This window comes from Silene latifolia, chromosome 10 (genome assembly GCF_048544455.1).
Source record: "Silene latifolia isolate original U9 population chromosome 10, ASM4854445v1, whole genome shotgun sequence".
Taxonomy (NCBI): Eukaryota; Viridiplantae; Streptophyta; class Magnoliopsida; order Caryophyllales; family Caryophyllaceae; genus Silene; species Silene latifolia.
In genome coordinates, this window is record NC_133535.1 from 35,481,470 (window position 1) to 35,496,116 (window position 14,647).

Consider the following 14,647-nt stretch of genomic DNA (forward strand, 5'->3'; position numbering starts at 1 on the left):
TCAACACAGGAACTCCAAGAATGAAGAACAGTACAGTTCGGATAAAGATCGAAGAATTGTATTAATTCGAAGAATAGTTACAAGTGTAAAGATTACAAAATGTAAACTATTCTTAGAACTAATTGATTACAAGTTTTAGAGAGATTTTGTGTAAGAAAATGTAAATGAAAATTATAAATGCATTACAAAATGATTATTAAGCTATTTATAGTATAACTAACTTCCAATTTGTCTAACTAACTAATCGCCAACTAATTAACAGCTGTTAGGTCAATTTGTTATGCTGACGTATCTAGTTTGTTAGAGCAAGTTCGTTGCATGATTTGGATTGTGGGAGGAGGATTTGAGATTGCCTATGTGATAACATTGTCATTCAGACATTCACTACCACTTTCTCATTCATTAAGACAAATCGGATTATTCGGGGCATGGAAGTTTACAAAACTAGGCAAGTTTTGCTTGATAAACGATTGTTAAAACTCCGTAACCGAATGCGTGTATATGAAAATGAGGGAAATAATAATCCCTCCGTCCCGGTCATTTGTTGTCATTTGGTTTTGGCACAAAGACCAAGGAAAGAGGGAGGGACCAATTAATAAATGACAAGTGGAACAAATTGAGTGTGAATAATCAAATTGTTCATCAAGTTCATTCTTAAAATAGAAAGGATAACAACTCACTCAGACACCCTAATATGAAAAAGGACAACAAATGACTGAAACAGAGGGAGTATTTATTTAGCTGGAATCTCGACTGAACCTAAGCTTTCTTGGTTAATCACACAATATATGCAAACTATGGGAACTATTGATGTCGTAAAATTAAAGCTAGAATGTTATTTCTTCTTATCCATTGTTGCTGGGTTTACAATATTATATGCAGACTGCAGTATGTTTTGGGGCACTGGCGTACTCAAGGTTTTGTGGCGGTAACGTAACGGTGACAATACAAATGAAACCTCTCTTTGACAAGGCGGAATCTCTCTCATTCATCCATCATGATCATTTTGCTTATTATTTGTCAGTTTATATTCTAGGTAGTTTGTGGTAAACTACTAACTAAGTAGGATAATCTAAGAACCTTGGAATTCGAGAGGTCGCAACTTTTTCTTTGGTGCGTGTTTTTCTTATTTGTAGGTAAACAGTATTAACTTTAATAAAGTCTGCATTAGTAGATGATGTACATATTAATGGATTATGTTAAGTTTAGAGTTAGATTGGAGAAGAATATCAGTGACTACAATTACACGTGATTGGGCGATAATTATCAAATCCGGATGCTAACGGTCACAATGATGTGGTGAGAAACAATTTCAGAAACTTAGTTCATTGGAGTTTGAGTATGGTTATCAAATTGGATGCTTGAATTTTTCTTCAACGGCGAGGCATCTCCGCATCTGGTAGCTCCAACTCCGATATAAGCCCTTTGTCTATCTTGTGCCCTCTTCTTAAAGAGTCATTATGTAAAGAAGACATACTTTCAAGTTCCTCGCTCACCTGTGCAAAAAGGTTACAAGACAAATGAACACTAATATGTTGTTGAGCATAACTATCTGTGTCTGGTTAAAAAATAAATTTACCTTGTCTCTCTGTGAAACTTCACCAACCAGATCATCTGGATTCTCATCTCCTGACAGCAGCGTGTTTTCACTGCTCATCTGTTCCAACTGTAACAACAATAATCGTAGCTTAGCAGTTATCACTAAACTTCCAAGAAACATCTATTCCGAGACTGAGGAACCACGAGTATTGTTGGGTTCCTTATGTTGATGATAACATGCCCATTTGATTTGTGTCATCTTAGTTTACCTTTTCAGGATATATGATCATATCAAGCATGGATTAAGAAGTGTTGAAGTTGTTATTAATCCCATTGTATTTAGTCATGTGTCATCTAATGTACAAGTGAGAAAGTAGAGTATATTAGAGTAATAGAAACAGTCCAGACGACTGTTGCTTTCACACGCAAAACAAATTGTTTGGATTATGCCACAACTCGAGAAACTTGAAGTCCCTTTTATCTTTCAAAGCTTTCACGTGACTTTTATTTTCAAAGATAAAAAAATCAGATTTTTATTAAGGAGATGGTATTCTTTAAAGAGTGGTTTGAATTATTTCAAAATGTTTCCTCTTTATGCAAATTCAATCCTTTGAGTCTTTAAGAAAACAAAGAATGCTTTTTGCCATTTTAGTGTCAACTTGTCATCATGTGACTTGTCTTTTCTCTCTTTGTTTTCAGAATTTGCATGAGCTTTTAAGGTTATTTTTCAAACCATCTTTCCCTATTCTTACCTTTGCAAAAGAGTCCTCTTTGGTGCAAGTTTTGGGTGGTTGCTATTGCCCTTCACATGTGAGGTCTTTGACCCTTCAAAACCCTAGCAACCTCCTTCACTCACCTCCTCTATATAAACCGCATCCTCTCCATAAATCCTTAAGACTTTTCTGAAATAATTCTTTCAACTTTGCAAATTGTTTTTAAAGCTTAAAAATTGTGTTTATTTGCAAAAACCTTTAAAAGTCTTCAAGTGTCTTCAAGTTACTACAGTCGTGGCTACTGTTGCTTTATAATACTAAACTCTCTTGCTTAAGAATTGTTGATCTTGTAAAAGTTGTCCATCTCTATTCTTTGTTAAGAATATGTTAGTGGAAACTTGATCCTATAACATTCTAAGTGTGTTAGTAGAGTTTAGGACGGAGTAGTCTTTAACTCTTGACAACCGGAGTAGGTTGTGAGTTGGCAACCGGAGTAGGTTGTGAGTTGTTGAGTTCTAGGACGGAGTAGTCCTTTAACTCTTGGCAATCGGAGTAGATTGCGAGTTAGCTTGTCATAAGAACGGAGTAGTTCTTGTACTAGCTTTGCAACCGGAGTGGGTTGGCGTCTTTTATTACAAGGGTCTTTTAGTTGTCGGAGTAGATCACTAAAGGAAAGTAATAAAAAGGTAGATTGGACGTAGGCACTTGAGTATTTGCCGAACCAATTCAAAAATCTCGTGTTCATTGTTTTTTACTTTATTTCCGCTGCTTTTTACTTTGTTTGTTTGTATTGTTTCGCTTAAACCTTAGAAGTAACAGTTCATCATACTGTCGCATTTGGTCTGCAGTAATATTCCACAAACTAAGACAAATAGATACAGTCAGAACGATTGTTGCTTTCATACTTCAGCAAACATTCATCGTGATACTTGTTCAATCTTTCAATATTATTCAAAGTATCCTAAAATCTCTTTTGTTCACTTAACTTACTTTAATCCAATAAAGTTGAAGTTAAAATTTTTAAAAGAGTACCTAATTCACCCCCTCCCCCTCTTAGGTACTTGAATCCATAAACTCAACAATTGGTATCAGAGCCTCGTGCTCTTGATCGAGGCTAACCGCCTTAGAGTTTGATTCGTGGGTAATGGATTCCGAGAAACACTCCAAGATCCCGGTCTTTACCGGTTCGAATTTTGGATGGTGGAAACTCAAAATGGAACATTACATCAAAAGTATCGATTATCAATGTTGGAACATCATCCAAAATGGACCTCTTGCCATTGAGGAAACCGATATTCTAAACGGTTTCACCAAGACAAAAGAGGAAAGAAATTACAATGAAAACGACTTCAAGCTTGCCGAAAAGAATTCCAAAGCAATGTCGATTCTTCAACGTTGTGTTGGTGAGGGGGAAGTTAGTCGAATCTCCGGTTGTCCTACGGCAAAATCTATTTGGGATTCCCTTGTACTTGCCTATGAAGGGACGTCCCAAGTAAGAAAACACCGTATTGACCTTCTCATGCAACAATATGAGATGTTTAGAATGTCAAAGGACGAGTCCATAAATAGCTTTTCTTCACGTTTTTCTTGTATTATTAATGAGCTAAAAAGTCTAGGAAGGGATTTCGAGTCCGAGGACATCATTCGGAAAATCCTTCGTAGTCTAACCTCTAAGTGGCAACCCAAGGTTACCGCTATAGAGGAAGCCAAAGATTTGTCAACCCTATCTCCTCATGAACTAATGGGATCACTAATGGCTCACGAGTTCAATCTCGATAAGCATTCTAGTGAGTCTTCAAAGGGAAGGAGACTCGCTCTCACGTCCTCTCCAAGCGATGGAGAAGACGAGGAGGAAAACGAGTTTGCTATGTTCTCAAGGAACCTAGTTGGGTTGGTCAATGATCTAGAAAATAGAAAGTTCAATAATAATTACTCGAAAAAACGTCTTCCCAGGAAACGACCTAGTTCCACCGTGGGATGCTTTAAGTGTGGTGATAAAACTCACCAAGTTAAAGAATGTCCCAAGTGGGATGAAATCGAATCAAAGGAAAAACGAGATAAAGTTAAAAGGGACTACAAACATAGAGTCATGACCGTAATTTGGGGAATGTCCGACTCCGAGGAAGATGAGAAACTCATCGAGGAGCAACTAGAGTCTAAAATGTGTCTTACAAGTCATCTCAAGGACAAAGTCTCAAAAACTTCCAAAATTGAACATCTTAGATGTCTCATGGCTCACCCCGATGATTCCGACTCGGACTCCGACAATGAGGTAAAACATCTAAAAGCCAAGGTTAGATCTTACTCCAAAGAAAAGGTATGTAAGCTTCTTGACAAACTCTTTGATAAGTGTCGTTCACAAAATGATAAGCTTGATGTCATGCAAGACGAAATTGAAGAAATTGCTCAAGAAAACTTTAACCTTAAATGAACTGAAAGCAACAGACAGTGTCACTGTCACACCTCTCGAGGCTTATGATGAAGTAAAAAGAGTCAACAAATTGAACAAACAATTGACTAAAGAACTTGAGTGTCTTAAAATGATCCCCACGGATGTCTCTGACCTTGAAAATGTCAACACCACTTTGGTGATGCAAGTTTCCTTGCTAACCAAGGAACGTGATGACCTTTTGAAGGACAAAGATGCTCTCAAAGATGAATTAGATGACCTTGTGGTTGAGATTGTAGACCTAAAAGAAACAAAGTGTAATGCGAGACTCGTTGCTTCGACAAACATTTAGACAAGTCCAATGAGAAAAATGAATGTTTGGTCAATGAAAACAAGTGTCTAAAAGGTGAGGTTGTTTGTCTCAAGAATGAAATAGAAGTTCTTCATGATAGGCTTACTATCTTTCAAAAAGGTATGCCTGAATGTAGCACTTCTAGGTCTTCTCCTCATCATAGATCCGATGAAATCGTTGATCTAAACAAAAGACTTGACGAGATGACATCTAAATATGAAGAGTCCAAAGAAAGAATCATGTATCTCGTGTCTAAACTCAACAACCACACCCATGACTTCATAGTTGAGAAAAGGTTGTCTATTGAAAGTGTTAACAATGATGAACTCAAGAGAGAAAAAGAAAAGAATTTGCATCTCCTCTCACGTGTCAATGACTTGACCAATGAACTTGTTAATGCTAAAAACATCACTGAAAAATGGGAAGGAAGTCAAACCGTGTTAAACTTCCTCACGAATCAAACCGAGAGGTGTAACAAAACTCTATTGGTTTGGGGTTCAAATGGAACAGTCAGACAGATCGTTGCATCCAGAAAGCCTAAAACGATTTTAGAAGGAGAAAATACGTGGGTCTTCCCGAATACATTATTTGCAATTATTGTGGTAAGAATGGTCATGTCCTCAACACTTGTGAGAAAAGATTTCATGACATTAACAAGAACATCAAAATAATTAAGCAAATATGGATTAGGAAAGATACCATAAGATATGTTGATCACAAAAGGGGACCCAAGTTTGTTTGGGTTCCTAAACTCAAAGTCTAATCTTGTGTAGGGCTTGGTGAGAGGCGGCCGCAATTGGTACTTGGATAGTGGATGCTCTCGTCACATGACGGGTGATAGAAGCCAATTCCTCTCACTTAAAGCATATGATGGTGGCACGGTAAGGTTTGGTGACAACAAGAAAGGTGAAGTAATTGGCATTGGAAAAGTTGGTAAGTCATCATTACTTTGTGTCGACAACGTGCGGCTTGTCAAAGGTTTGAAGCATAATCTCCTTAGCATTTCTCAACTTTGTGATAAGGGTAATATAGTAGAATTTAGTCCTAATATGTGTCGAATAATTGATGCCACTACCAATGAACTAATACTCGAAGGAAGACGTGTCAAAGATGAATACTTAACTAATTTGAACACTCTATCCGGTCACACCATGTCTTGCATGAGTGTAATGAACAATGATCCTTGGTTATGGCATAAAAGGTTTGGTCATGTTAGTACAAAAACTCTTAATACCCTTAAAAGACTTGATTTAGTTGAAGGCATTCCTAATATAAAATTTGACATTGATAAAGTATGTGATGAATGTGCTAGAGGTAAACATGTTAAAAGTTCCTTCAAATCCAAAAGAATTATGAGTACATCTCAACCTTTGCAACTTTTACATATCGACTTGTGTGGACCAATGAGAACTAGAAGTAGAGGTGGTAGTCGTTATGTGTGTGCCATTGTTGATGATTACTCTAGGTTTGTTTGGGCACTCTTCCTAAGCTCTAAGGATGAGACATTTGATGAGTTTCTAATTTGGTTAAAGAAGATTCAAAATAAACTTGGTTTAAAACTTGTTTCAATGAGAACCGATCATGGAACCGAATTCGAAAACTCATCATTTGGTGCTTATTGTGATGACAATGGTGTAGACCATAACTTCTCGGCTCCTAGAACCCCACAACAAAATGGTGTGGTTGAAAGGATGAATAGAACCCTTGAAGGAATGGCTAGAACAATGTTATTATCTAGTAAGTTGCCTAAGAATTTTTGGGCCGAAGCGGTAAATACCGCTTGCTACATTCATAATCGTGTCATGATAAGGAGTATATTAAATAAAACTCCCTATGAATCGTTACGTGGAAGAAAACCCAACATTTCATATTTTAGATGTTTTGGAAGCAAATGTTTTGTTCATAACAATGGTAAAAACAATTTGGGTAAGTTCGATCCACGTAGTGATGAAGGAGTATTTATTGGGTACTCCAATCATAGCAAGGCCTATAAAATTTACAATAAACGAACCTTGTTAATTGAAGAAAGCATCCATGTCATTTTTGATGAATCTAGTGTGCTTGGATAGGTACAAAACATGGATGATGATGATGATGAGGATGAGGATGACGAGTTTGAGATTGGTCTTGTTCGAAAGGACTTTGTATTCGAGGATGAAGAAGCTCCCAGCACTGAATTGCAACAGACACAGAGACTGTCACCTTCAAAGAAGATCAGCAACTCAGGGGGAACACGTAGCAACTCTGCTACTGTTTCTTCTCTGGAAGCAACAGACCCAACGACTGTTGCTTCTACCTCCAGAACTGAAGAAAACCAAAACAGTGAGGACGAAGATCTTTCCAGGCCAATAGAAACAGTCACTGTGACTGATGCAGCTGAGGGGGAACATGAAACTATTGTTCCAAAGAAGTGGAAACAACAAAGCTCTCATCCACTCACTAATCTCACAAGTGATCTCAACTCGGGAATTCGAACAAGATCATCCCTCAACAATCTCGCTCATCTCAATGAGTATTGTGCCCACAATGCGTTCCTTTCTCAAATTGAACCTTCAAATTTAACATCGCCTTGATCGATGCGATCTGTTTCTTGCCATGCAAGAAGAACTCAATCAATTCAAAAGGAATGAGGTATGGCACTTAGTCCCTAGACCGCCTAATCGTACCGTCATTGGTACTAGGTGGGTCTTTCGCAATAAGCTTGATGACTCGGAGAAATTGTAAGGAACAAGGCTAGACTAGTGGTGCAAGGTTATAACCAACAAGAGGGTATTGATTATGATGAAACCTATGCACCGGTAGCTAGACTTGAAGCCATACGATTACTTATAGCTTTTGCGGCTCACAAAGGCATTAAACTCTTCCAAATGGATGTCAAAACCGCTTTCTTAAATGGATATTTGGAAGAAGATGTCTTTGTAGAGCAACCACCGGGTTTTGAGAACAATGACTTGCCTAACCATGTTTTCAAATTAGACAAAGCTCTTTATGGTTTAAAACAAGCACCAAGATGTTGGTATGATAGATTGTCTAAATTTCTTATTGAAAATGGTTTTAAAAGAGGCTCCGTTGACAAAACATTGTTCTTAAAGCAACAGTCCAGTGAACTGTTGGTTGCACAAGTATATGTTGATGACATTATATTTTGTGCAACAAATGAACTCCTTTACTTATATTTTTCGGAACTAATGAAATCGGAGTTTGAAATGAGCATGATGGGTGAGCTAGGATTCTTCCTTGGGCTCCAAATTAAGCAATCAAAGGATGGAATCATGATCCATCAACAAAAGTATATTAAGGAAATGCTTAAGAAATTTGGGATGACTAATGGTAAGCCTCATGATACACCTATGGTAGCCGGGTCCAAATTGGACAAAGATGAACTCGGTAAGAATGTTAGTGATAAGGTGTATAGAGGTATGATAGGCTCACTTCTTTACTTGACCGCAAGTTGTCCCGACATTCTCTTTAGCGTTTGTTTATGTGCTAGGTTCCAAGCAAATCCGAAAGAATCACATTTCAAAGCCGTTAAACGAATTCTTCGGTATTTGATTGGAACACAAAATCTTTACTTGTGGTATCCCTTATATTGTCCTTTTGATCTCATAGGCTTTTCGGATGCGGACTATGCGGGGTGCACGGTGGATAGAAAGAGTACCTCCGGAATTGCAACGTTCTTGGGTCCTTGCTTGACTTCTTGGGCCTCAAAGAAACAAAACACGGTAGCTCTTTCTACGGCCGAAAGTGAGTACGTTAGCGCGGCACATTGTTGTTCTCAACTCCTTTGGGTAAAACAACAACTCTTGGATTTTGGTATTATTTTTGACTCCATTCCTTTAATGTGTGATAATACGAGTGCAATAAATATTTCCAAAAATCCTATTCAACACTCTAAAACCAAACATATTGATATTCGTCACCATTTTATTCGAGATCATGTGGAAAAAGGACATATTAAACTTATCTTTTGCAAAACCGAAAATCAAATTGCCGATATTTTCACTAAGCCACTTGCAAGAGAACATTTTGAGAAATTTAGACTAGAAATTGGGTTAATTAACTGCTTGTGATTTTTAGTGTGAGTTTTACAAATTTCCTTAATTGATTAAATTAAAATTGGATATATGTTTGAGTATTCTAAGTGCATTGACATCATGTTTAGACCAAAAATTGACACCGTATTTGTGAGTCGGTAATCACTCAACCTCATATCTAAATTTATGTTTAAAATATGCTACCTTGCATTTTTATTTCGAGTAATTAAATATGTTCAAGATTGGGCCAACTACCTCACTTACCACATTTATTGAGCCACTTCCTACCTACAACCCACCGTCCAAACTCCCTCAACCCACCGAAATCTCACAACCCACTTATCCCTTCATCTCCCAAATCCCTCCATTTAACCTACCCTTTAACCCACCATGGTCAAGACGTCATTCAATACCCCTATACCCATCAAACCCGTGAAAATGACCTCTCACCACTGTCCCAAGCTCCTCCACCGAGACCGTGACTGTGAATATCGATGAAATTGAAGAAACTCCAATTGATTTGAATGAGGATCCGACTAAGTCTACTGAGTTAGATCCGATTCCGGCAAAGAAAGCCAACAAAAGAAAGGAGAAAGCTACTTCATCGTCGCAAAGGTCTATGTGAAACAAAGAACCAAACAACTACATGTTCTACATATGCTTCAAGAGATGATTGGGAAGTTGGTTCGAAAAATGGAGATAGATGAAATTAAAAATTGAAGTTGGTTGGAAAATCAAAAAAAAAAAAAAAAAAAAAAAAAAAAAAAAGGGAAGGCAATATGTGAAATGTCAAAGTGATTATTGGAAACGAGATAGATGAAATTGAAAAATGCGACGGTCTTGAGAAAATAAGGAAAGCAAAAATTTGGAAGAAATTGAAAGGAAGTCACAGTGTATGCCACTGTTGCTATGCTCAAAGGTCAAGATCAAATTTGTCAAGAATTTTCATGAAATGAGAGCAACATATAAGAAGTTGATGTTCCCCCATCACATGTCGTGTACTAAGGAAAATATGAGAAGTTGATGCTCTTTCATCATATGTTGAGAAGGTATATCGATGCATACCTTGGTGGTTTCAATATAACAAAATCCAATGCAACAGTTGAGATGACTGTGACTCGGCCCTTCATTGTCAAACCTCCACCTTTTTCAATCCTCTTCATTATCCTCCAAAATGATGACCAAACTTCCGCACCCTAAATTTGCCCATAATCACACTTGTCTTTTGCCTTACATCTTTTGTCCCACCTTGTTGTGCCCTCCTAAGACTATTTTCTTTACTTGTTATCTTAATGCTTGGTGGTATATGTTAAACTCTATTTAGCCATGGTGAACTATGGTAAACTTATGTTTAAACCGTACGTTTATGTTGACCTTGTTACCTTGTTACAATTACATGTGTCTTTTTGTGTTTTCTTGTGAAATATCTGCACTCTAATGCTTTTGACATCCCTATCCGTTTGATGATGTCAAGAGGGGGAAAAGGTAAACTCATGCTCTTAATCTCTTTGCATTTTGATTAACTAATGTCTAGGCCTAACCTTCTTAGTTTTGAATCTTGCTTTGGGGCAATGTAAAATTGTCATGATAGTTTGATTCTAGCTTTTGCCTTAGGTAAGGTGATATTGTCCTTTCTCTCATTTTGATCTTGCTTGCTTAAAATCTTGAATCAAGGTGTTTACATTGCTTATACATTCGTTTGGGGCTTGTCATCATCAAAGGGGGAATTTGTTGGGTTCCTTATGTTGATGATAACATGCCCATTTGATTTGTGTCATCTTAGTTTACCTTTTCAGGATATATGATCATATCAAGCATGGATTAAGAAGTGTTGAAGTTGTTATTAATCCCATTGTATTTAGTCATGTGTCATCTAATGTACAAGTGAGAAAGTAGAGCATATTAGAGTAATAGAAACAGTCCAGACGACTGTTGCTTTCACACGCAAACAGCTGTTTGGATTATGCCACAACTCGAGAAACTTGAAGTCCCTTTTATCTTTCAAAGCTTTCACGTGACTTTTATTTTCAAAGATAAAAAAATCAGATTTTTATTAAGGAGATGGTATTCTTTAAAGAGTGGTTTGAATTATTTCAAAATGTTTCCTCTTTATGCAAATTCAATCCTTTGAGTCTTTAAGAAAACAAAGAATGCTTTTTGCCATTTTAGTGTCAACTTGTCATCATGTGACTTGTCTTTTCTCTCTTTGTTTTCAGAATTTGCATGAGCTTTTAAGGTTATTTTTCAAACCATCTTTCCCTATTCTTACCTTTGCAAAAGAGTCCTCTTTGGTGCAAGTTTTGGGTGGTTGCTATTGCCCTTCACATGTGAGGTCTTTGACCCTTCAAAACCCTAGCAACCTCCTTCACTCACCTCCTCTATATAAACCGCATCCTCTCCATAAATCCTTAAGACTTTTCTGAAATAATTCTTTCAACTTTGCAAATTGTTTTTAAAGCTTAAAAATTGTGTTTATTTGCAAAAACCTTTAAAAGTCTTCAAGTGTCTTCAAGTTACTACAGTCGTGGCTACTGTTGCTTTATAATACTAAACTCTCTTGCTTAAGAATTGTTGATCTTGTAAAAGTTGTCCATCTCTATTCTTTGTTAAGAATATGTTAGTGGAAACTTGATCCTATAACATTCTAAGTGTGTTAGTAGAGTTTAGGACGGAGTAGTCTTTAACTCTTGACAACCGGAGTAGGTTGTGAGTTGGCAACCGGAGTAGGTTGTGAGTTGTTGAGTTCTAGGACGGAGTAGTCCTTTAACTCTTGGCAATCGGAGTAGATTGCGAGTTAGCTTGTCATAAGAACGGAGTAGTTCTTGTACTAGCTTTGCAACCGGAGTGGGTTGGCGTCTTTTATTACAAGGGTCTTTTAGTTGTCGGAGTAGATCACTAAAGGAAAGTAATAAAAAGGTAGATTGGACGTAGGCACTTGAGTATTTGCCGAACCAATTCAAAAATCTCGTGTTCATTGTTTTTTACTTTATTTCCGCTGCTTTTTACTTTGTTTGTTTGTATTGTTTCGCTTAAACCTTAGAAGTAACAGTTCATCATACTGTCGCATTTGGTCTGCAGTAATATTCCACAAACTGAGACAAATAGATACAAATCGAACGATTGTTGCTTTCATACTTCAGCAAACATTCATCGTGATACTTGTTCAATCTTTCAATATTATTCAAAGTATCCTTTAATCTCTTTTGTTCACTTAACTTACTTTAATCCAATAAAGTTGAAGTTAAAATTTTTAAAAGAGTACCTAATTCACCCCCTCCCCCTCTTAGGTACTTGAATCCATAAACTCAACAAGTATGTCAACCACTTAGAGCGTGCACAACATTACCGTGATTTGCCTGGCGGAGTGGCGGGAAAAAGTCGCCTTTAAAGCTTAAATTCCTGAATTACCCTTCACCTCAATCTTTCAAGCAATATCTAATAGAGTAATAGGTAAACCATGTATATCATCCTTAACTAGAATAATCTACTTCCCTTTCTCCGAGGGGTGTCAAATTGAAATGTTAAACGACAATTTCACGACAAAGAGAACACATAGGGAATACGCATAAAACTCAATAGAAAACTGGAGCACAACTTATATTGAGATGAAATATGCAGTAATCTATTCTCATCAGATTACAGAATTTCTGAGAAGTAGAAAGTTCATACCTCTTTTTGAAGGCGTTCAATGATTGACAACAAAACATCGGGTTTGAGCTGATTGTTGAGGAGGTCTTCATTGTGCTTGACATCATTTTCACTATTTCGCCGGTCTGACAATTCTTCTGTAGTGGTAGTTACCAAAACTTCCCGCTTCATAATGAATTAATTCACATTAAGGAATTTCAGAAGGATGAATAACATTAAAGTAACTTCCATGATTTCGATAAAGCTTACTAAAACATTAAACTTGAATACATCATAAAGCCGAGCTATTGATACATGTAAAACTCCTTTGTCTTATACGTAGTATGTATTGTTTGTGTAAAGGGAGCCATAAGGGAAGTTTTGATGTTTACGGTTTAGAGCGTAGGTCATGAATACCACTCCTAATGACTTTACTAGAAAAGCTAGTTGATAACTGAATATGTGCTATATCAATATATCATATCTTTATAAAATAAGAACAAAATAGATGTCTTTAATTATATAAACAAGAAAATCAACAGATATGTGAGACACAATTTGCCATAACAATAAAACAATCGAAAAGATTGTAAAACAGATCAGAGTCAAAGAGACAGTCCTATGGTATGGTAAGAAGTTTGAGCTGATTTTTAAGACCTTAATTTGTTAGATAATAACCTTTTCTTTAAGACCTTAATTTGTTAGATTATAGACTTTACTAGAAAAGCTAGTTGATAACTTAATTTGTTTTTCTCAGGTAGGGCATAAAATATGCTGATACTACATTGCATGTAAATAAATTTAGCAAGCTAGAACTCTTTTCAAACAATATCCATGGTGTAGCACAATGAAAAATACCTGTGCTGCTTGTGGGTTAATCAGAACATGTCTCATTGACGCTTTGTAGTACTCACCTTTGTTCCTTCACGTTTCCACTTCATCTCCCGATTTACGTTTGTAATCATTGCATTCCTTTAATGACGTTAGTAGCTGATTTTTTTCATTCTTACAGCAATCTAAACTCATAGTCGAGCAATCCAACTCAACCTTCATCTGTTCATATCTTTGTTAATTTTCACGGTTATCAGCGAGGACCATATGCAACTCAATCTCCAATTCTGCAATTTTCATTAGGAGTTCTTCATTTCTTTTCATTTGAGATGCTTCGCGTTTCTTCGTGTTCTCAAGATCATCAAGAGAATCTTGTAGCTTCCTCAGCATTGCCTCTCCATGCTTTTCAGAAATTGAAAGTTGATGACGAATTTCCTGCAGCTTTGTTTCATACTGCTCCTTGATGAATGCTATTCTCAGAGTTTCACGAGAAGCATATGACGGCCCTTCAATTTTCCTCTTTTCATGAGAGCTTATCTGAGCACTTATCTCATCAACTGTTGCTTGAACTACAAGTAACCTTGTTTCCAGCTCTTCCTTTGAGAATATCAAATCCTCAATCTCAGTTTCGCTATTTCTAAGCAAGCTCTTAAGCTCCTCGATCTCAAAAAATCCATTTGTTTTATATTCGTTAAGTTCTGTGACTATACAACTGTTGCAATGCTCAAGTTCTTGGTTGAAAGCAATGTAATATTCCAAAATGGATTTTTGAGATTTAAGATCCGATAACAAGGCTAGAATTTTCTGCAAAGAAAGTTTTGTTTTCCGGAGAGGCGGTTGCTTAGTCGGGAAGTCTGGTCAAGATTATTTTTGTTAGTTTCTTCAAGGTCGTTGTTGTTGGAGTACTCAATTTGCCAAAATAGCTCCTCAACATAGAGCTTATCTTGCTTCACTACAACAGTCTGTACAACATCCATGGCTATAAGAAGTCCATGCGTTTCCAAAGAATCAAATTCGAACTCGTAAATTTTTCCTCCGATGCCTTGTTTAGTTGGTAAAGTTGCGCCAACTTCTGGTCTCTCGTCCCTTAATCGACGGTTCAAATCCAATATCTGGATATCATGTTGGTCTCTTAAGCCCCTCAGAAAAGACATCTCGTCCT

At 36.9% G+C, this 14,647-nt stretch overlaps 1 protein-coding gene across 1 annotated transcript; it reads right to left on the bottom strand.

The window, feature by feature from the left end:
- Positions 1-1,216: 1,216 nt before the first annotated feature.
- LOC141605483 (uncharacterized) lies at positions 1,217-14,269 on the bottom strand. The gene is made up of 4 exons (XM_074424276.1): positions 13,513-14,269; positions 12,697-12,840; positions 1,580-1,666; positions 1,217-1,496 (listed from the first exon to the last, which is right to left on the bottom strand). Exons 1-4 carry the CDS (start codon positions 13,546-13,548, stop codon positions 1,374-1,376), a joined length of 390 nt encoding a protein of 129 aa, XP_074280377.1. The 5' UTR covers positions 13,549-14,269; the 3' UTR covers positions 1,217-1,373.
- Positions 14,270-14,647: the final 378 nt, after the last annotated feature.